This window comes from Aythya ferina (genome assembly GCF_964211825.1).
Source record: "Aythya ferina genome assembly, chromosome: 12".
Classification (NCBI taxonomy): Eukaryota; Metazoa; Chordata; class Aves; order Anseriformes; family Anatidae; genus Aythya; species Aythya ferina.
This window is the reverse complement of record NC_140308.1, coordinates 9,785,561-9,809,557: the sequence shown is the minus strand read 5'-3', so window position 1 is coordinate 9,809,557 and position 23,997 is coordinate 9,785,561. Positions and strand designations below refer to the sequence as shown.

At 37.5% G+C, this 23,997-nt stretch overlaps 1 protein-coding gene and 1 long non-coding RNA gene across 2 annotated transcripts; one reads left to right on the top strand and one right to left on the bottom strand.

The window, feature by feature from the left end:
- The first annotated feature begins 1,589 nt into the window (after positions 1-1,589).
- On the top strand, positions 1,590-11,992 carry LOC311443534. The gene is made up of 3 exons (XR_014697317.1): positions 1,590-1,673; positions 10,481-10,537; positions 11,616-11,992. It is a non-coding gene; the product is annotated as an uncharacterized lncRNA (long non-coding RNA).
- Positions 6,204-22,996, bottom strand: UBA2 (ubiquitin like modifier activating enzyme 2). The gene is made up of 17 exons (XM_084533797.1): positions 22,776-22,996; positions 19,348-19,431; positions 19,029-19,099; positions 17,771-17,835; positions 17,196-17,296; positions 16,914-17,035; positions 16,213-16,280; positions 13,686-13,807; positions 12,812-12,911; positions 12,106-12,266; positions 11,080-11,173; positions 10,868-10,980; positions 10,240-10,395; positions 9,557-9,653; positions 9,336-9,441; positions 8,268-8,404; positions 6,204-7,283 (listed from the first exon to the last, which is right to left on the bottom strand). The coding sequence occupies exons 1-17, from the start codon at positions 22,917-22,919 to the stop codon at positions 7,105-7,107; spliced, it is 1,920 nt and encodes a 639-aa protein (XP_084389923.1). The 5' UTR covers positions 22,920-22,996; the 3' UTR covers positions 6,204-7,104.
- Between the last annotated feature and the right edge of the window lie 1,001 nt (positions 22,997-23,997).

Genomic DNA, 23,997 nt, shown 5'->3' with positions numbered 1-23,997 from the left:
CTAGGAAAGGCTCATGGACAATCTGGGAACTTAGGCCATCAGAGCACCTATACAGAAAAGCTAATTTATTATATATTTTTTTTTTTGTTAGTTTGTTTGTTTTTAATTTTGTTTCTCAACAGTAGGTAACTCTATTATTAATCAAACAGGGTGTGTTGAGCATATCCTGAGGGGCTCTGCCTGTGTGCTCACACAAGGAAAGATTTTGAGCATCTGTTTTTAGGAGCCAAACAGTGGGAACTGCAGAGCTGATGCTGTGTGAAGTCAGAAGCATAAGCTCAAGTGGAGGAGCTTGTTGTCCTCCCATAGCTCTGTCTTCTAAGCCACAAATCAGCCCTTGTTCTGCCTCCAGCACAGTCTGATGCTGCTGCTGCAGCAGGTTGCAAGTTCCTACAATAAGCCTCTTGGTATGTAAGTAGTTAAAGCACGTGCTTTCTTTAGTATGAACTCATGGGAAAAACATACTGGGGACTGAGAGAGTCTGGGGAATCTACGGAAATAGCCCCTTTTAGTAAGCAATTTGGATCAAACAATAAAAATCACTTATGTTTACTGTTGAAAGCTTATGCTCAATAAGTAAATCCTCAAAGCAAGGCCCAATCAAGTCTGTTGCAGCCCTGGGCCAGAGTATTCCTGCACAGTGTTCCTGTCTCAGCCCTACAGCAGGGGCAATACTACAGACCCGCTCTTCTCCAGTAAATCGTACTCCTGTCATACACATAATGAACATAACATTTATCCACACTATAGCCACAGATGTAGCCCACATGGGTGAAATAAATATGTTTGCAGTGGTACATAACACACTCGAGCACTGCTGCATTTCTCATAGAGGACCATATGTGCTGAGCTGTGCAAACAAGAAGTGTAGAGTTTAAACTGCTGTCGCTATAATAAGTACCCCCATCATTCTCCTTACTATTATATAAAAGGAAAACCAAAGTACAAGGCAATTACAGCTTGACAGTCCTGACATGTTTTTCTCCCCAATTTGTTTAAATAAATTTGCTTACTATTAACAACCAGATGTAAATGTATATATTGCAAAAAGACTCGTGCAACTAACAACGTGAGCTATCACAGAGTATTACAAAAGATGAACTCCATTTCTTAATTTGTTGTGATAATCCTTGTGTCTGATTTTGAGTTATATCAGTAAAACAGATATTAAGGAAAGCCAGCTGCTTCTGTTAAATAAACTCCTTTGTTTAAGACTTAAAGGGAGCAAAAAAGCCAGGTGGAGTTATTGATCTGTGAATATCATCCGGCTGGGCCTCACAGGCAGTACACTTCTGTTTCTTCTAATTGCCAGTGCCTTCAAGAAATGCTGGCCAAACCAACAGGCAGGGAAAATTAATGGTCTGCTGGGGATTTTGTCTCCCTGAGTTGCATACAGCTTATTACCAACAAAGCAGAGAATCTGTAGATATAAGAATTTACTGGTAAAACCTTGGGCCTATTGAAGACAATGGAAAAAATCCCACTGTTGCAGCATATCTTATGTATTTACTGTGACAATGTAGGAAGGAGTTTGTTGTCTGACTCATCAATTTAACAATTTAAAGCTGCTATGCAGATTTGCATGTTGATTTGGGTGCCACCTGACTTCTGCAAATTCCCTCCTTCTTTCCCATAGTGAGAAAACAATGAAATCATACTCTGAAATCCCCAAGGTAAGAAAGACTTACAATTATGCAGGTTCCTGTTCTCTCCCAAGTTTTGAAATTGATTGGTTTCTTGGTGAAGTACATAATGAATATTCTTCTCCTTTTTTCTATTCTGAGCCTGATTAAAAAGAAATAATTGTGAAGCTCATACAAAAATTACATTGAGTAATGTATTTATTTTGAGAGAAGGGACTGAAGATTTTGTTTTCTTTGAAGTTGTAGTTGTATTGTGTTTTATAGTGCTTTGTTTTTTTGGGTCTTATATATTAATTTGTATTGTGATAACTTTAAGTATAAGCAAGCTTGTTGGAATATGAAGTTTGGATGTTGATATACATTAATATTTGGGTGAATTGACTGCAAATAACGTTAATTAAGGTTATTCTGGCTCTCCAAAATAATTTAAAGCTAGACTAGCCACTTGACTGGAAGCAGTAGCCTGGGCAACTATTTTTACACTATGTCAGGATATGAATGAAAACATCAAAATTACTTAATTGTTTTATTTTTAGGACTGTCACTGTACCTTAACTTTTTTTTTTTTTTTTTAAATACTCATTCGCAGATCACAGTTTTTGAAAATTGGAACTACTGAATGTGTTTTAGGGCACCATCTTCTGGTAGACAGAACGCAGTGTATTTGAATGGCTACCTTTGACTGCTAGACACAACTATTTAAAATATTTTTCACTAACACTACTCTGCAGGCTTACGGGTCACTTCTCATTCTAAATCTGCAATAAAAAACTATTTAACATTTTTTACATTCTTCGTATTCATTGCAAATGCAGCTATTCACCATGCTGCACAAATATGACTTGGGACAGACCCTGTAAAATTCCAGTCACAACAGCCACTTTGTGAACGTGCTGTGTTAGACAGACAACATATGTCTAAGCACTTAAGATTAGTACACCATTTATGTATCTTATTTCTTTTATAGCTTCATCTTCTACTTCTCTTACTTATTTCTGCTTTTGGCATTCCTGGCCACAGCAGCTTATTTGCTCATAGCTGAGAGACTGCACACAGCTTTAGTCATACTTCCCTTGCAATCAGAAGACATAATCACTGTATATTCAAACACAATCTATTAGCTTAATAGCAGCTATTACATATGCATAAATACATAATTTATTTGGCCAGTACTGTTAACAGTGCACCCACTTAATACATTTAAGTAGTTCTTAGTTACGTAGATTCTTATTTCAGACTTGAAAATAAAAAAAACAGAGACTTCACAGACCTAAAATTTATCTTGTGCTAAAAACTAAGTCCTGACGACAATATTGCAAACCATGATCCAGGGGAAAAAACAAACAAAAAAACAGACTGCATTAACACATTTAGTAAAGAAACAGAAACACTGCGTGAGGGGCAGACTGCTATACATGTCCTTCTGTTCTGTGCTGCTGAAAAATACCAGACTAACTGTATGTGCCTTTTTGTACCATGCCAAGAAATATAGAAGGCTATGAGCATTGACCTCCTGACCTCACAATACAAGGCACTCCAGCTATGGTGAGAAGAAAGGGGACATATGTTTCTTGAGAATACCAATTACATTTACCTTGCATGGTATTTTCTGTATAAGACGGTACAGAATGATAGCTGCAACACTTGTTAACTGAAAATAATAAACATATTTGCAAGCAGTAAGGAGCTGTTCCATAACCAATAGAACTAACGAAGGCTGGTCTCATACAGGACTGTATTCTGCATTCTTTGCGTTCTCCAGCTTGTAACCTTTTCTCCAAATCCCCAATAACAATGCAGTACTGTCACCCCCCTTTGGCCTGTAGAGCTCAACCACTGCGACAGTCTCCAGAATTTACCTGAGCCCTAAGACATTACATGCAATACCTTCAGGTTCCTCCCATTAATTGCCTACATTCCTCAACAGACTTGTCAGTGTTCTTCTCTCTGGCACTCCTCTACAACACCTTTAATTCTCTTCCAGGTCCACCTACATACAGCTTTCTCTGTGTCCCCTTGATAATATCCATAGCTCCTGGCAGCTTACCAGGCTTCTAGTTAGGTATCTCAGTTGCCCTCTTTCTTCCCAGCACACTCCTGCTAACTCCAATCACTACTTAGATGGACAAAATGTGGCAGGTGTGTGCTGCACCTAAAGGCTAAGTGTTACCACAGAAGGACTTTTGTGGGTCTCTACGTCTAGAGCCACTTACTTGTAGAGTTGCAGTATCTTCGAGATTGCTGATGTAGTTGCTTACTGTTTGCAAATAGCTTCATATTTTGTTGGAGGGGACTGGTTGGGGAATTCCTTAAGTTTCTTTTCTTTAGGAAATCATACTGAAAATTTCTCATTTTTCTCATGTGAATGAAGCTGCATGCTGATGAGAGAGATAATGACAGGTATCTAAAACAGTAATTTCCTACTGTTAATATAAACAGTTATCACACTATATCTAGAAGTACATTTATTTACTTGATCCCATACCTCCTTTATAGAAGAATCAAGGCCTCCAGATTACAGCATTAAGTTGCATCCTCCCAATCCCTTTACCTGCAGGTATATACTCTTTGTAATCTTTTTGTTTAAGGGGCTAACTCAGAAATAATATCAGGCAAGCAGCAAATAGATGACTGACTTGTGTAAGATTTGTTTATTACTTTCATCCTAGTTTCTGCTTTCTTCTAAGTCCAGTATTTTAGATGCACACAATTGAAGACTTGTCCTTACAGCTGCAAAGAGAATAAATAAAACGTCTCTATTTAAAGGGAAAGAAACAGAACAGGGTGGGGAATTTATTTTCCTTAATTCAGTGTGTTCAGTTTTCTAATCCAAATTTAGAGCTTTGGGACAGTGGAGAAACAGCTTGAAGCATTCAATATTAGTGGTATATTCTAACTCAATGCAGGCCTATTTTATCTTCTGGGATCTAATAAATGGCTAGCAAGAGGTCTTTGTTGTAAAGGTCACAACCTGAAATGGCACATCAATCTGCCTGCCAGCTGCCAGAGCCTATAGGTCAGGAAAGCATGAACATCTCTATTTTTTTTTTCCAATGTAACTACTTACTACCCAGACAAAAGCAGTACAGTCACATATCTTAAACATCAACATGCAATTGCTTATATAGCTAAATTCTATACTACCTTTCATGCTGCAAGCCAAATGATGATGCCTATTTTAAAATTCTCTGTGGTTCTCTAAAACTTAACCTAATCATTGTCCTGCAATGGTACCCCCCATCCAATAATACAAGCATCCCAAATACTTTAATTATCTGAATATTGTTGAATTATGCTGTAACACTAGTAACTTAAGGAATACAAGCCAGTGAGACTGAATAAAACCCCTCACACCTTTCTCTTTTTCACCCCCACATCTGTTGGTCTCATATTATTGTAGAAATCTGCTTAATTTTAGATCATTAAACGCTCAACTTGTAAGTCATATACGCACTCAAGTCAAACTAATGTGATAGTTACCAGTATTACAGCTTTTGCTGTTAAATTAATCAAAGAGATTTTGAAAGCTAAACTACTGTATACAGATCTGTGCAAGCAAGGAAATTTCTTGGGTAGTGGGATAAGATCACATTCTTGGACATATTATATGTGCCAATAGCTTAGACAGACCTTTGCTGTGTTATAACAAGAATCTCATCCTATTACACACATAACAAGTCATCTGACAACTTATTTAATAAACCATTTTTTTATTTTTAGTAGAGCTTAAAATGAAAATGTCAGCCTTAATTATTGTAAAATGTCATCAGACATTAAATTCTAATGCTTTGTTTACAGTGAGAACTATAAAATCTTCCCATTACAATGTTTAAAATTGTTTCTCTAACTCCTCTTATTTACATCTTTACCTCTCAGTCTTCACTGATGCTGGCCAAGAAGCAACTAACTCAAAAAGATTTAGTTTCATGGTAGAGTATTATGTCTCCAAACAAGTTTGAGAAATAGTCATTGCATATGACTATTACTACCTAAAAAAAGAGATAAAACATTAATTGCATTATAGAATCATAGTTTTGTATCACATTGACAATCTAACACTAATGAAAACCTGGCCTTTTACTAGATGGAATCAGATGCAGGAACTGAAACTTACAAAAGGTGCTGGTTTTGTTTTTTACATTTTCTTTCTATACAGTTAACATTGTTTAAAATTTGGCCAGTTTGCAAACTGCAACAGAATATATCTTGTCTGCTCAATTTCTCCACTCTGTAAGGCTATCACTGACTACTTAGTTAAAACAGAAGCGGTTCTGATTCATTAACATAAAGTTTAAACATAATTTCAGTGCAGTGACAGAAATGACAGATTAATGCATTCTAAGAATCAACACTGATAGTAGTGAGAGCTACCAAAGTAATTAAATGCAGTAGGCTTTGAGATACTTCTCCTAAACATTGCGCTTTCGCTCTAGGCACAAAGTGTAACATACAACAGACTGGTGCTTTTCTCTTTCTGAAGGCATGAGGTGCTGAAAGCATGTGTGTGGTGGTACAAATGTTCCAACTGAAGAGGCCAATAATTGATTGTCCAAGAAAAAAAACATTCACAAAAGTTTTATTAAAAAAATTCCCCTTTCACCTCAAACAAGTGAAGCTTAAGTTCTGTACTACTAGGTTATGTTTAGAAAAATGAAAATAGTACAGTAATTTTGAAGGCTATACATTGTAAAATCCCATAAATCAGCATAAACTCGGACTGTGCAAGCAAATATAGCAAGTATTTCAGATGTCATTTATTTGGTCCATCAGATGTACAGTATAGTAGTAGTATCTGAGTTTACAAAAACATCAAATATAAATAACCTGAAACTGTAACAATACACAAAAAATTTGCTTCTTACATTGACATACCAGGCAGTACGAGCTGAAAAATTGGAGTAAATTAACAGTTTTACAGTAATGTACATAGTGCCAGTTGAAGTTTAAGAACACTGATAAAACATGGCACTAATTTGCTTTAGTGAATTTTCTCCTTGTTCAGGATGTGAAAGATGTTTAGGACTGGACTAAAAATACCTTTCTTCAAGCAAAAAATAAAAATTTAGTTACTTAAATCTGGGCATCAGATGATGACCCTCTACTAAAACGGAGTACGATTTTTGTCCTATTGAATTATACCTAAAAGGTATTTACACAACAATAACATGCTTTTTTCATGATGGTTTAAGCAAATACTTATCTGCAAGTATTTATAAACTATGTTTCTACTACATTTATTATATGGAATTCAATACAGAAAAACTTCTAAAAGAGTCTATTGAGATGACAGCTTTATCATCAAGAGAAACAGACAACAAATTATTCAAGCCAATGGTTTGATATTCCTTTGGAACGAAAGCCTTAGAATTAGTCTAGTTCTGGACATTTTTCACATCCCAAAATAATATGCTGTTACTGCATTACATTATCTCAATCATTTTGTCAAGGGGCATTTGCATGTTCAGTCTAACGCTATAATTTCATCTTGCTCCTCTGTCTGCTCCATACGCACTCTCTTTGTACTGATGCACTCTTTGTCTTCTAGTTTTCTCTTGCGGCTTTTATCCTCCATATCATCAACATTGCTTGAATGGCCTTCATCTTCAGAATCGATAATCAACAGATCATCTTGATCTGGAGCTGCAAAATACACATTTTTAATTCCAATGGGTACTGTTAGGTTTATCAACCCTCAAACCGAACTACATACAAGGTACCTCTAAGACAACAAATAACATCTTGAAGCATTCTTTATCCATACTTTCTCATTTAATTACAAGAATATTTTCAGTTTCTCTGAAAACAGTCTAAAACAGGCTTTTCATGTGGTCATTCCCTCTTCATTAGAGGTATGGAAAATATTGCAGTAACTCAAAAGTATTCCCATATTTTTGGGGAATTCTTACATTAGCTAACGTTAGCAAATGAACATCATCCAAAAGCTTAAGACAGAATTACAGATATTTAACTTTATCTGTCACAACAATAAAACAGTAACATGTTTCCAGTACATCATCTTTCACTGCTTAAACATCCTGTATTTGAGTTAAGCTGTTTGGGGTATATTCAAAAGAACAGCCTATATTAAGAAAATGATGGTACTTCCTCCTGGGTAGCAAATAGCTACTTCATTCATCTTTTTTCCATCTCTTGCTCAAAAGGCAAAAAATAATTATTTTGTAAGCAGATTAATAAAGGTGTCTTCTTAAAATAACAAAATAAAACATGATCAAAGATATCCATAAAGTGACTTCTAATCTGTAGGGAGAAAGCAACCAATCTGGTTGATTCTTTTCTGTCAAGCAATAGGGTGACCATCAGCTAGAATGGGTCTAACTTTTTAAAGTGACTATTTAAATCACTATGCAAATGGCGTATTTAAGCTGACCACCCTCCAGGAACCTGCAAGTTACATAATATAATTTCAAGGTGTATGTACCGAAAATCTTTGTAACAATCTTTGCATTTTTATTTATTTATTTTTTTTACCATTTACTATTATACCTATACACAGAGGCAACTTATTTCTTTCTTTTCATGTTAGTCATAGAAGTGAAGTATTTCAATTAAACCACCCTATTAAAATATTATTTTATTTTATTTAAATTGCTTATTGTGACTTACCTGTTGATGTTGAGGGTTGCGCTCCATCATCGCTACCATTGGTAATGTTCTTAGATGTTGGTTCTGAAGGTTTAGGGCCAACATTTTCAGGGGTGTCACCAACAACTTCAAATTCTACGTCTTTTTCTAGGTCTTCACTGCAGAAAAATCCATATGCTTTATAATCACAGAATCACAGAATCACATAATTTCTAGGTTGGAAAAGACCTCAAGATAATCGAGTCCAACCTCTGACCTAACACTAACAGTTCCCACTAAACCATATCCCTAAGCTCTACATCTAAACGTCTTTTAAAGACTTCCAGGGATGGTGACTCCACCACTTCCCTGGGCAGCCTGTTAAACAACCAGGTGAAAATAAAAACATGTATTTTTTCACAAACGAAATATGTCATTCAAATTACTAGAGCACCCTGCAATTAGGAAAAAGTAAAAAAAAATATATATATATATATATATATATATATATATATGCATTTTTTAAAAAAGGAAAAGGTGTTCAGCCCTCTATAATTTGTGCTTTGTCTATTCACAAACACTGTTCCACCCAGTGTCATGCCTTAAAATGCTTAGGGAAAAAAAATATTACCTAAGCTTACTTTTCTTCCCCAATTTCAGATTTCTATTCTCACTGTGATTGCAAGGTATTAATTTCCTGTATATGACATTGATATTACTTATCCAAAGTTAAATACATACACCAATTATTGACTTCTCTTTGCATTGCCATACTTGAACACAGGTAGTCCGGCAGATGATTTACTACTCCAGCAGGTTGTTTGTTTGTTTTTCAACAGCAGTTTCTCACTTGTTAGCTGCCCCACAAGTAAATCTAGCTTTGCACTGTACTTTGATGTTGCCTAATGACCAAATTATTCAGATGAACTCTTAGCAATTACTATTGTAATAAAATAACTATATCGATTCATTAAAAAATTCCTCTTTAACCACTATATATTAGCAACCTGATCTTTTAACTGTATTTTCTAATTTAAAATTCTTAATTGGAAATTCCCTATGGAATCTTGCTACATATATACACAAAAATATTTTTTTCAGAATCCTTACCTATGAAGCACATTGATTAACAGCGTATAATCCTGGAGGAAATCATCTGCTTGTAGTCGAGTGCCATTTCGAATTCCAAAGTCTGATAATTTCCTGTGGTTATTTGCTAGAAAAAAACAGTGAAATGAAATGCTGTGGTGAATAGAGATATTTATATAAAGATTTTCTTTCATGTTAAGAAATGAGTACTACTATCTAAAAAGCATTAATGTGCCACATACCTTCTGTTTCTCCTTCTTCCGAAGAGATAAGGATAGTTCCTTTTCCATCATCTATTTGTACATCTGGTGCTACCATAGCAAATTTTTCTTTCACTATCTGAAAGGATGAATACGATTACTTAGTCCATGTCTGACTTTATAATACTTATAAATAACCTTGAATTATGCTGATTTTCCTATCCTGGCCCATGTTCAGGCATCTGCTAAAGCCGATACTTTATTTTTTCATTCCCATTTAAAAAAAAATCATCTTTTTGCTGTCTGAAATCTTAAGATTTAGTCACAAAAAGAATATCTATGACACCTTTGCAGGTCCAGATGATAGTCTGAAACTTTTTTTTTAAATACTTATCTCATAAAATGACAGAATTACAAATCAGTTGTTACTGTACCATAGCTACTGAACTATTCACCTCAAATACATTTTTTCCCTGTTAGTTAGGAATAGGCTTTAAAAAGACCAAAAAAATACAAAATACAAACATTCTTTCACATATACGAACACACATAAACAAGACGCATACTGGCTAATCCAGCTTTTCTTGTAGCTGAGAGAAATGCAAAGAGTAGAGCAAATATTAACAACTAACATTCAGTCAACATATATGGAACAAAAACCTAACTTCAATACTGTACAACATAAGTGCCAAAACAAAAGCTGTAGCTAAGATTTAAAGTTTTACCTTGTCCTGGAGTGTTAGCACAGTAACTTTGTGTACATTAAGTTTCACAGTCACTTCTGGCTTACTTGCACATACATAACAGTTAGGATTTGGTGGATCCAAAGCACAAGGAACCAATAGCTTCTTTTTGGGATTTGGCTGCTTGTTCAGGAAAATCTTGAAGATAGACAAAAATGAAACAAGTTATTCTGTAAGTAACAGCACTCATAAAACCTGTTTTCTTACGGATTTGTTCTCTTAGTCTCATAGGTTGTCCTGTTCTGTAATCCTCTTTGACATGCCTGGTGAACAGGAGAAAGTGAGTATTACAGCTAGTCTACAATGACACCTGTGCTGACTGACTACCTACTGCCAAACAGATCTGTAACATCAAACAGACATGTTTCAAGTGATGTCAGTCTGGTTCTCTCTCTCACCAAGCAGCCAATTTTCATGAAATCAGAAGGAACTTAATGATCCTTGAGACTTCTACTTTTCTTTCTATCGCAGCTGAAGGTTCCTAGCACATTCAGAATGTACTGAAGTAGCAACGAGTGATAGTCAAACTACACACTAGTAAAAGCAGGTTAAATATAACTTGAATAAATAACGAATAATAAGAAAGTAAAAGCATCATATTCCCACTTACCGTTCTACACTGATCTATTTTTCCTGATAAAATCTTCAGACCCTCCAGCACTATCAGACCAGCTATTACTGCATTAGTAGTAGCTATAGCTGGGATAATATTTCCTGCCATTGCTGCAAAATAATCAAGAGTATGCAGATTTTTAACAGCAAATGAAAACTAGAAATTGAGATTATTATTTTAAGAAAAACAATGTTATATTTTATTCTTACACTTAATATCAAATCTGCTCTTCATATTCATACTGAAAACATGCATCCTGAGGTTGGCAGCAGAAGTGACAAAATCCATTGCAGAAGGGTCATCCTGGCAAGAAGTTAACATAAAAAGTATTTAAAAATCAAATTACACATTGGGAAAAGTTAGAAATACACAGTACCAAAAACCACTACCTTAAAAACAGATATTTTTTAAAAGGTCCATACAATATTCCATTTCAAAGTTTATGTACTTCCTCTTTCAAACAGCATGTTTAGACAGAGCAGTAATACTTGAAACGTGCATTTTAAAATTTTATTTAGTATTTTAATTTAGTATATTATTAATTTAGTATATTATTATTAATATTTTGAACATACAAGGCATTTTAATGTCTAAATACAAAACCTTACAATGCTTTATGCTTAGTTTCAAAAACTTTTTTAAGAAACAGTGTTTTTTTGTTTGTTTGTTTTTAATAACTGTTGTAATATCATTTTACTATTTTGTCAACACCCTATATTTACACACTGCTTTTTCTTTATGCCAGGTGACAACTGACTACAGAAAGATCATGGTCTCTGGTACTAAGGGAGAATTGATTTGCTTCATTTTTCTCCAGCAAAACTTGTAATACACTCCACACTTACTCAAAGCTAGTAACTTCCAACTCAGCAGAACTCTAGCAACAAACAACTGTGTAAAAGCAAGTTTTAGAGGTAGCTAGAGCAAAGGAAAAACGAACTGGCATTCTTAAAATATTTTCGAAACGAAAGTATTGCAACTACTTCTGAATTTGTGTGCTTTTTAAAGTTGGTGAATAGTTATTTTACATCACAATACTTAATCCTGACACTCAATGGAATACGAAGCATGTAAAGTATGTATATGCTTACATACGGAGTTTACTTATGGAAAGTACTTTCAGAGATGTGTCAGCCATTTTTGTTCTAGTAGTACTATTCTGGAATTAAAGAGTCCAACATTCATTGTATGTATGTAGAATATAACTGTCTCCTTTGGTAATTTGGTAAACCAACCTTATCCCATATAAGCTCTGCTCCATCGCCTTTCTCAGCCAGGTGAAGTCTAAGGGTTTCGACGCTCTTTGAAAATAAGTGTGCATAGCTCTTGACATCGAGAACCTGCTGATCTTTCAAAACCGAGGAGGATTCATTTTGTTGGTCAGATACGTTTTTCTCTTCAAGAAAAGGAAAAAAAAATAGTAAGATAAGGAATATTTAGAAATTCCACTAAAGTTCTCCCAAAGAGCTAATTATTTGCTAATTCAGAAAAAATATTTATTTTCTAAATGAAGAACAGTGTTCTTAAACTACAGTTTCACCAAGATTAAAAAAAAAAAAAATCCACATTTTCTACTGTAACTAATAGCTATACTATGCCATATCAATAGATGTGCACAATTTATAGCAAATGTAAATTTTCACCAGAAGTCAACTTTTAGAGATAAATTCATCAGTGCATGAGAGATAAGGTCTTTGGTATTTAATTCTGTGAAACGCAAATTTTCTATGACTGATACCAAGTATCTGAAATAATTCCAAAACAGTTTTTAGAAAAAAAATATTTTCTATATTTTGAAAAACTACAAATCTCCAGGAGTCATAAAGAAGTAATATGTTAAATATCAGTAATCAACTGTGACAGGAAGAAAATGTATGTCACTGCGATGCCTTAAGAAACAGGTGTGACTTACAAATAGACACCATGAGGAGGAACAATTACCTTGATTTTGTACTTCAGCCCAGTCCAGAGGCACTGGAGGCTTTCTTTTCCTCCACAGCTTATCCATGGTCAACAAATATCTAATGTCATCTTTGAAAAGCTAAAAAACATTAAAAAAATAAAATGTAAGAGGGGAAAAAAAAGTATTTTATTTTTACACCTCCTTTGACACTGAAAAATCAGCATTAGATTTCAGTTTTTGCTTTTCTCCTTGATAATATTTTCAGCTGAACATATAAAATCATGTATTTCGTATTTTCAACTCCACACGAAAAAAAAAAAAAAAAACACAAAACAACAGATTTGAAAAACTTATTATTCCCTGTTTTCTAACATTTACTGCAGAAATCAGACAGTTCTCATTAATTCAGGGATGGGGGGAGTAAAATTAAGGAACAGCAGTCCAAACAGTGGCTCCATGTGCCTACTGAAGCCATCTCTACAGCAATTCGTATATTCACCCCAAGATACTTTTACCTACATGCCAAAAAGGAAAATTATTACTACCTATCAACATGACATTTTACACTACTTTCCTCTAATTATCACTTTTAGCAACTATTATTATTTAGCAACTTTTTAGAAGGAAAACTCCTAAAACAGTTCGTATTCTGTTATACCAGTGTCTGATTATATACACAGCATGAATGATCGCTTTCTGGTCCTCAAACTGGTTCTGATTATGCTTACTAAAACTCCTACAAATGGAATGCCATAAAACAACAAGACCAACACAACAGCAAAATTGGTGGAAGTCATAACATAGTTGCATGACTGATGGCTAGTATTAAGTGTTCAAACATTGGTTTTGACTTGACTTTAAACCACCTCATACACTTCAAATAAAGACATTTATTGGGGGTAGAAAAGATACCTTAGTAAAAAGCTTAACTGGATCGTATCCAGTTGATTTAGCCCACTCCTTAGTTGAAACACGTTTAATCTCACCATCTTCATTGGATGCTCGTGCTCTGGCTTCTGCTTCTGCTGGCTCCCCTATTAATGAAGTATTAACAAAATAAATTATTTCAAAAAAGAAAATAAAATCACATCCAAACATTACCCTTAGTCAATAACCAAAATTATTCAGGGTCTATAAAATGGCTTTACTGTTCCCAATAAGAGTTAGATTAGACGTAGTGCAACTGCTCCTGCTTGTTTCTACAACTACATTCCACAAGCCTAACTTATTGCCACTAAATTCCTTCATTGACAGAAAAAACGAACACTTGTTTACTCTTAATTTTCTCCACATTATTTTGTGATTTCATAAATCTCTAACCATCCTCTTTTAGCAGCCTCTGTTACTGGCTGAAGAGTCTTAATCTGGTTAGATGTTCAAAACAGAATCAGCTTCCTACCTCTGGCCACCTCTATCCAGGAAAATTCCATCCATGCAGATACTATTCATTCTCTGTTTCTTTCCCGGTCACATCCAGCAATTGCTATTTTGATTACTAGTAAGTAGCAGTCTGATGTTTTCACACAACTATTAAAATCTTGACTGAATGAGAAAATCAACTCAGAGACCATAATTTTATATGTAAATTTGTGAATGTTTCCCCCTTCGCCAGTACAACGTTTCATATTAATCTGCACCAAAAACTACTTAGTATTTCATTGCCTAGTTGCTCTGTATTGTGAAGCATTCTGCTACTTTCAATGTTTAGCCATCATCTTTATTATTCTGAGTGAGTTTGCTTAATCGTGTAGGCTGAACAGTACTGGTTCTATCCCCAGTCTGAGAGACTCCTCTAATCAAGACTTATCTCTATCATTTATGTAGTTCATCTACTTCAGGATCTCATCCTTTTTTGCCCATGACATCTTAGTTCCTTTAGGTTCCTCATAAAAGGAACCTAATCTGCAGGTTCTTCCTGCAGATTCAAAATAGAGTAAACCAGAAACACTTGTCCACAGGTTTGCCAATGCCTCCCAAGCTTTGCCAGTTTGACCAGGGAGTGACGGTATCCTCCTGGCAGCAGGCCACAGCTTCTCTCAGCTTTGTACCCACCACAACTGATGCAGCTTCCCAGGCTAGGTTAACGGTTGGACTTGATGATCTTAGAGGTCTCTTCCAACCTAAATGATTCCATGCTTGTAATCAGCATTATAGCAACTGACAATTTGCTCACTACAGATACGAGGCCTCTCGCTAATACGCTCACGGCAGCTCAACCCTTCCTCTGATTGCCCTAATATCCTTCTTCAAGCAAGCAGCATTACGTCTGCTACCTTCAAGTACTCCAGCAGTTGTTGATTAAAGTGAGTTTATATTCCACTATCTTAAGAGTTAGCTATTCATTCAGGACTCGTGTAGGAACAACCTGTTAGGTAAATGCTATCCGATAAACAGAAAACCTGAAGTATCCGAGGCAGATCTGAGCTCCCTCTCCCAAGTCCACCACTCAAAAGGATCCAAAAGGAGAAGCTACAAAGATGTTTATTCACCTTTACAGTTACTATCCATACAAAAAATAAAGAAGAGCTACAAAAACATCACTCAAAATGGGCATAATTGCTATGTGGATAAATGTGGAAGTGTTTCAAGCTAGAAGAGTTCAAACATGATCCCTCTGTTTTCAATTTGGCAATCCCTCAGCTAGCAGTGGAAAATGCAGAGAAACTACAAATATCACTCAGTTTTCAGTCCTTGGTTCAGAAGGCAAGCCTCCCAGCTGCAGGGAAGGAATTACTCCATCAAATCCAAATATACTGAAAAAAAATGCTGCTCTGTGAAGATCAATAATACTTAATTTTCACATCAGATTCACTTTTCACTTCTTTGTGCACATGGAGGAGACAGCTTGCTCCAGAGGGAACAGGAATCTCTGAATATATATAAGTGTATTAATCTAAATCATTTATCACACACCTGGATGTATTAGCTGTTCCTCATAGCTGCTCTACCCACACTCTGAAGAGAGCTAGTGCATGACAGTGACCTATCTTAGATTGTATTAAAAGGTTTTGACAACAGCTGAAGTAATCACTTCATTAAAGTTTTAGGCTGCCCACAAGGGCTATAGTTCTGACTGCTGAAAATTATTGAAACACCAGCATTCTGAGAGGCTTTTTTTTTGCACACTGGCCACACAAAGACCTCTGGTATACACAGTGCATTGAGTTAACTAAAAAAAAAAAACAAAAAAAAACAGCTTGAGCCTGCTTCAAACTTTTAATAAATGGTAGTATGAGGGAACTAAAGTATGCATGGTGTACAAAAGTATCTGTGCTGCAAACACAACCTAAATTCATGTTCTCCATGGGCACTGTAAGTGGAATCCTCCTAGAAGAAAGTGGGGTTGCAATGTAACTTTACAAAATGGACAGAAGCAAGTCAATCTGTGACATAGAACATTTTAGTAACAGGCTAAGTTACCAGTTTATATCACACTTACAGGCAGCTTCAGGATCAGCTCTGTCAGGAGAGACTTCTTGATCAGCATCCTCTTCTCCAAACAATTGGCTATATTATAATTAAGAACAACAATAAGACACTAGATTTTCATCATGTCTATTTAAAGACTCAGATATTTGCTATCTGACATATACCCACTTTAGAATTCTTGCTATCAGAATGCCACTTCATACATTGCTTTTTCAATTGTTGAAATTAGTCACATGCAGACTTACCACTTTTTCAATTGTTGAAATTAGTCACATGCAGACTTACCACTGACAATGCAAAAAGTCCAATATAAAAATTAATATAGTAAAACAGATCTATTTGACTCATTCAACAGTTCATCTATTTCCACGATCCCTGCAACCTTTATCTCTGTTAATACAATTGTTACACTGAAAAATGTAACTTCTGTACAAAAGCAAAGGATAAAGCATCCTCAGGCTACACCTCTTTGATAAACTTTTCTGCCAAATTTTAAGTGAGATCAGAACAACAGCTGAGTACTAACTGACATGGTATCTTTATATATATATATATATAAAAAAAAAGCCAAAGAACTGGAGGTTTTCGCTATAATCCATGTTAATTTTCAAATGAAGTGTCTTTCTTATTTCTCAATCTGTAGGTTTAGAAACCTACAGAAAGAGAGTGAGTCACAGTAGCTATTAAAAAGTAATAAAAAAGACAACTTACTTAAACAAATACTTGGCCCACACAATGCAGTGGATAGGTTCCGATGGCGTATTTCGGATTGTGCAACCTGGAAAAGTCTTCTGAGTTGGTTTAGGATGACATTCATAACATTCTGTCACTCCCTGGGGAAAAGTGAAATATTTACTTGTCACGCTGCGAAGGCTACTGGTAGTATATGCTATTATCAGATGAACTGTAACTTTATCTCAGAACACCCAACACCCTGTTGTCTAAAATAGCCAATGATTTAAACTTAGTGACAAGAGTAACACAGAACCTAACCTTCTTAATAACTGTTACTTGTCCAAGGTAGCCTGCGGTGCCACTCTCTATCAGAGGAACATCAGCAGCCAGACACATCCTGTTCACGTGGTTGCGGGCAGCTGCAAAGAGGTTTTAAAGAAAAATTTGAATAATTAGAAAAAAGTCTGACTTTACCAAACACAAACTTGCCTCTTATGCACACAGTGACCCTGAATCTGCCTTATTTTGTTAAAGAGAGCACTATGCCTTTTTCACAAAGGCGATTTTCCAATTAAAACAAGATATATTGACACTATTAAATACAGCAAACAACTGAATAGTCATACATGTATACACAACACACATCAGTTCCCATAAAGCAGTGACATAGCAGCCAATGTTTACTTACAAAGCACCTGTAAAAGCACTTACTACACTTTCAAGCTTCTAGTTAAGAACAAAAATATTAGTCAAACTATAGCTGGCTTAAGAGGATGTTTGTTATTTAACTGGCATTGCTTAAGTACTTATAGTATAACACGTTAAAGTTCTGTTCCTATGAACAAGCAACAGTATTCTCATCTCCAATAAAAAAATCATAGTGAAAACTTCACCTCTGTTATCCAGAGCATTCATAACCAACGTAAACTGGCGGAAGAACTCTACGTTATAGTCAGGGCTACAGAAAAGAAAAACAATACGGCATATCAAAGTTGTTGGTTATTACACCACAACGGAAAATACACACATTGAAAAGGCTGTATAAATTACACATACTATAAATTTAGTGCTAGCCTTTAACTACCCCCTTTGTCTTCTGCCCATTTTAAAGATGCATAAATGCATGAACTTCATGCCACTGGAAGGAAGCTTTTCCAATTATTATTACCATGACCAATGCAACAGGAAGACAATGGAAAAAGTGTTTACGCTGCTCTGACCTAATGAGTAAATTGGCTGAGCTCTGATCACTGACCTTAAAAACACCATCAGCTGAGGGTAAAATGCACATACCATAATTACCACAGCTCATCAGACCGTTGATAATTCATTACAGTTATACTTTACATATAATTGAATTATATCATAATTCAATTGGTTTTGATTGTGCCTCCATGCCCTTAGGAGCCAAGATGAGGGAGTTTAAAATCTTGACACTTTAGTACCCTGACACTGCATTTTTCTGACTTAAAAAAGGTAGTGGCAAAGACAACGGAGTAGCACGGAAATAGGATTAATGGTTTTACAGTTTCAGGAGAAAGATGCAATGAGCCAACGCTTCGGTGTCTAACAGCAATGTCAGAGCTGAAACCTTGATATTATAGACCATGCCTTTTTTTTTCTTATTTTTTCCTTAAAAAAGGACAAATATTCATTTAAATGTGGGAAATATGGCTAATGAAAATCTACATGATCTCATATTTTATTGATTTGTTATGAAATACAAAGACTAGATTCTGATTGTTTAGGGCATGGTATCATATGGATGATATAAATATTACTCGGTTACCTATACAGACACAGAGGACTTTTTTCCTTTTTTTTTTTAAATCATGGACCCAACATTCACATTTGTTTTAACCTAATTATTGCTCATGACATTAGGGCATCCTTACAATGTAGAAATGTATGTAGTAAATGTTGCTAATAATGTGCAAATTACACACAAGCAAACAACTACAGATAATCAGAGCTTAAGAAAATTCATACAAAATTCACACTCCTACTCAGGTGCATGGTAGCCTCTCATTTACAGCTATTTCGTCTTACTGCAGAAGCTTTGTAAAGTATCTTAAAGCACACCATTGCAGCATTTAAATAACAGCACTTGAAAATCAAAACATGTGATCAGAGCTTAAAAAATAAACATACTTCATGATGCTATCATGGTAAGCTATAATATTAGCTTCTGGAGAAAACTGTAACACGCTTTCCTTGGCAACCTAGAAATAAAAACAAAACAAAAACAACACATTATTTCTTCCATCTTTCTAAAGAGACTCAATACCTGTTGAGTATTGAGTAAATTGACTACCTTACTGATTTTAATACTTTTAAATGCATTATTATAGAGAGCCACGAGCAACCAACTAACACCTCTTAATAGCATAAACAAAACTGTACCGTTTCTAACAACGTCAATAATAATAATACTGAATAAGTAAGACTTGAGCTTTGGCTTTTTCCTCACCTGTGATTTCGATCTTCCAACATGTTTCTTTTGAAACAAAAACTGCCTGTTGAGATTGCTGACATCAATAGTATCCAAATCAATCTACAAACACAGAAAAGGCAGCCATTTCACTTTTACAGAAATAAAAGGAACAAAATTAATAATAGATTTTGAAGCAAATGTGATAGGATCTGTGAAGTTTATGCATTGGGTCCTTTTCAGACCTGCATACAGTTATAACATCTGCACTACAGCAATTGTAAAGGCACAGTGATCAATTATTCATTTTCAGGAATCCATTCATTTTAAATAATTATTAACAATGGAATCATCTCAAAAATTAAGAGCTTTATGACAACAAACTTTCTTCAGAAAGAGTCCTTAGTATACCACACACAAAATTTTGAGATACATAGGCAGAATATTTAATAGAAAGTCAATAACTGACTCTCCTATTTACTGCTGGATGAAGACTGTAGTGAGAACTCATCAGGAGCACAGCGTACACACTCAAGAAATCCTGCAGGATTCGGTCAGGCCCCACACGGGACTAGTCACCCTGAACAGAGCTCTGCACCGTGCTTCCCCACGGTCCAGGAAAGGCTACCCAGCACACTAATTAGCACTTCTCCTTTACACTTGAACATGGCTTTGAGCAACTGAAAGAGTAAACTGAGAGCTGCACTGTCATCTAATTCATACACTGCGGGGCAAACTTTTATACTTGGACACCAGGACCCACTGCTTAAGTGCATATTAAAAAATAATGAAGTTCACTTAAAAAAAAATAATCCAGTCGTGTAATCAAGATGTTTAAAAAACATACACAATTCATGAAGTACAACCTGAAAGTACGCCATGACCTTGATTCTCCTAAGAGCCATGTTTCTATTCATTAATACACTCACGTGAACATCCTAACTGCAAATGTCTTTGCCCCCCACCACAAGAATCAAGATTTATTCATTTTTTTGTTGCCACTATTTTTCCTTTATATTCATGCTAGTCTTCTCGTGCCCCTAACGTTTTTACATGGTGGGGGTGGGGGGAGACAATCCCTGAGCCTCATCAGCATTTCCCCCAGCTCCCCTGGCAATGCCAACACCCTCAGCACCGCGGCACCTACAGCTCTGTGGCATACAGAGAGCCAGAGCGTGCAGCAGGAGCACAACTTGCTGAGGGGCTTCTCATCAGCTTTTCATTTTAGGAACCAAACTCAAGTAATGAAAAAAGGTATGCACACACTTCTCATTGAGGACCCTTTGCATGCAAGATCCAAGTTCCAATATTAAGCTTCCTGCTGTCCTAAGGAAGTATTTTTAATTTAAGGATTAAAAATTAATGTACTAAGCTGCAACAGCCAAATAGTTTTATTTAAAAAACTACATAAAAGAACCTGTGAATACTGAGCAAACTCATTAATATCAATTCATAAAAAATACATACTCTTTCAGAAATGCATTATGAGGTACATGGTGCTTATTACCTATAGTACCCTCATAACCAACTGCTATGGTCTTGCATCTCCTAACTAAACAATACATGTGTTTGCCTGAAAACACACTTCTACCACCTTTCCTTTCTTGTAAGGCACAGTCAGAACGCTTGCACAGTCCAAAGCCATGAAGTTTGAGAACTTGAAGTGAAACTGATTAAGTGCATAATTCTGTTAAAACATCCACTCCCAGGAAAGCCTTAATTTAGCGCTTTAAGTGGAGATGATAACAAGTGACTTAAGCTAGAGCTGAAAACTGATCTTGAACAGTACTGCCAAGCCCAAAAAAGCAAAGGAAGTTCTTCTCCAAGACAATACTTGAGACCACCAGACCTCAACCAAAACTACAATTTAGCTAAGAATGATCAGAATCTGCCAGTTCTTGCATTAAAACAACTTTACACTTTTGTAACTCCCATTTCTGTACATTTGAAGGAAAATATCTCAGAGGTTCAGACATGCACAATTGCATTCTTAATTTAGACTTGGATTTTGACTAATTTAATTTTGTTCTTGATTCACGAGAAGAAAGACACTGTGTTTCAACAAAGCGTACTTAATAAAGTTACATGTTTCTGGTGTTCAAATTGTATTTGTTTTAGTTTTAATGTTTTGTTAAAAAAAAACCTCTCAGTTTACTTACAAAAAAAAAAAAAAAAAGCATTTTCACAGTTTTTGAGTTTATTGGCCTGTAAAAATCAAGAAAAACTCCCAGCAATATCACGAATGCTGATAAAAGCAATTTCTTCTACTGATATCAATTTTCCTCTTTGCACACAATTCTATTTTTGCTCTCACCTTGCCTTTTGCCCATCCACTCCATGTTATCAAAACGTTACTCTCTTGCATAGAACACTGCCAGTAATATTTTTAAATTAAGATGGCCCTGATCCAACATATACTTAAGTTAATGGAATCCAACCAAGTCAGACTTGAAAGACAATCCAAAAAAATCAAACTAAAATAAGGGAAACAATAAGCATGCCCCAATGAGATTTATGCTTAATGACTAACTGGAAAATCAGGAGATACTAAACTCTATTTCAACGGACTGCAGGAGCACACAGATGACACAGTAAGGTGGGTAAGGAGGAAAAAAACAACTGCAGAAATTGCAGGCTTCTGCTCTCCTTCACAGGTTTAGTTTACTCCTATGTTAAGATTTGATAAGCTCTCACTGGCAGATTCAAATCCAAGGGACAGTGAGGAATTACACTTTAGCACATCATACAAATGTTTAAAAAAATATTTCAGTGGAAAAGCCTGAATTATAGGAATAACAGTGCAAACCTGTAGCTGGACTCCTCTGCCTGCTGATAGTTTTAGAGAAAAGCTGTTTCTAATGAGCTCTGCTCAACAAGTCTAAATGCAGAAACAAACTTCTCACAACCTGCCACTGAAGCGGCTCCTGGCAAAGCACCGGAAAGTAAAAACGCATTGGACCAAACGGGCTTGTGCTCTCGCTCCGTTTGTCCTCCCCGACTTCTTAACGTGAAATCAGGCAGACGCTCCTCAGGGCCGCAGGGCAGCTCATCTCGCTGCCATCCCTCGGCTCTGCCCTTGCTACCCCCGCAACCACCACCGGGAAGCAAAAGCGAAAGCAGCAGCAGCCCGCGGGCAGCTCTCTCGGCGGCTCCCCGGGGCTGACAGCTTCGGGGCCGGCTCCCCGATACGCGGCCCCCCCCCGCGGCCGGGCCGTTACCCCCGGCACCAGCAGGGGCCGCGCTGAGGAGCGCGGAGCCGGGCCCCGGCCCGGGGGCTGCCCGCGGGGGGCAGGGGGGCGCCCGCAGGCCGCGGCCCTTTGTGGCGGGCCCGGCCCCCGGCGGCGCTGCGGGGCCGCGGCAGTTCGAACGCCCGCCGAGGAGGCGGCGGGGCCCGCGCGCCCCCCCGCTCCCGCCCCTCTCGCCACACGGCGGCCCCGCGCCCCCCGCACCCCCCCCCCGGGCCGCACCACGTCGATGTTGCCGAAGCCGGTGAGCACCAGGTCCTTGAGCAGCTCGCAGCCGATGCCCCCGGCGCCCACCACCAAGAGCCGCGCCTGGGCCACGGCCTCGGCCAGCTCGCGGCCCAGCGGGCCGGACACCGGCGCGGACATGGCGGCGGGGGAGCGGCGGTGACGGGCGGGCTCGGCGCGGCGCGGCGGGGCTCGGCGCGGCTCTCCTCAGCCGGGCCGCACTCCGCACAGCGAGCCCGGCGCGCACCAGAGCGCCGCCCGCCCGGCCCCGCAGCGCCCCCCGGCGGCGGGAGGGCCCCGGCCCGCCCACACAGGCGGCAGCGGGCGCCGCAGCTCGGGCGGGGCCGCGCGGGAGACACGGGTTCGAGACCCGCTCCCGCCGCTCGGGGCAGCAAAGCTCGAGTGGGGGCAGCCCCCACAGCCCCCCACAGCCTCCTGCCGCGGAGGGCAAAGCAGACGCCCGGCACCCACGGGGAGCTCAGGCACTCTCTCGAACTATAGCGTAACAGTTTCTAACCTAAGTTAACAACTCACCTCTGAACGTCAACGTGGTAAGCTACAAGTCATCTCTAGAAGTGCAGTTCTGCAAAAACATCTCATTATTTTAACTGCCTCCCCCTCTTACTTTCTTAAAACTTCGGTAGATTAATTTATGCTGTGGCATTCAGCCTGTACAAAAAGCTTTAAGGACCCTTACTTAAATTACTCCTCCATTAAGTCAATTAAAATACTGCAATTTAGCTTAAACCAACAGGGAGTTCACAGAATTTAGACTGTTAACTAAAGCACAGTGTGATCAGCTTGCAAGCACTATGCTGCAGTAACACAGCAGGTGCTGTACCCTTCTGTGCTCACAAGAACAGAACTGTTAACAAAAGCTTTCACTTTCTCCATCCCAAGTAACTGTCAGAGCTCTTCTAGCTCTGCAAATGTGACATCCTTCAATGGAAAAACATACAGAAAAGCTTCCTCACAGGACTGTAGTTACAGCAAGGCTCTCTCAGCCACTGCCCACTCACTGAGTTTCCAATCTGTCATCAATACAAATAAAGCAAATTTGTTTGTTTAAATACTTGGATTAAGCTTCTCATTGCTGTAGTTTCTAAAAACTGGATCCCATCAGACTGATCAATGCAAAGTATAACAACGGAGTGCAGTTCAGCAACCTTTCTCCTTTACATTCGTCCTGTGTTTAGAAGTTTCCATGTTTAAAAGTGTA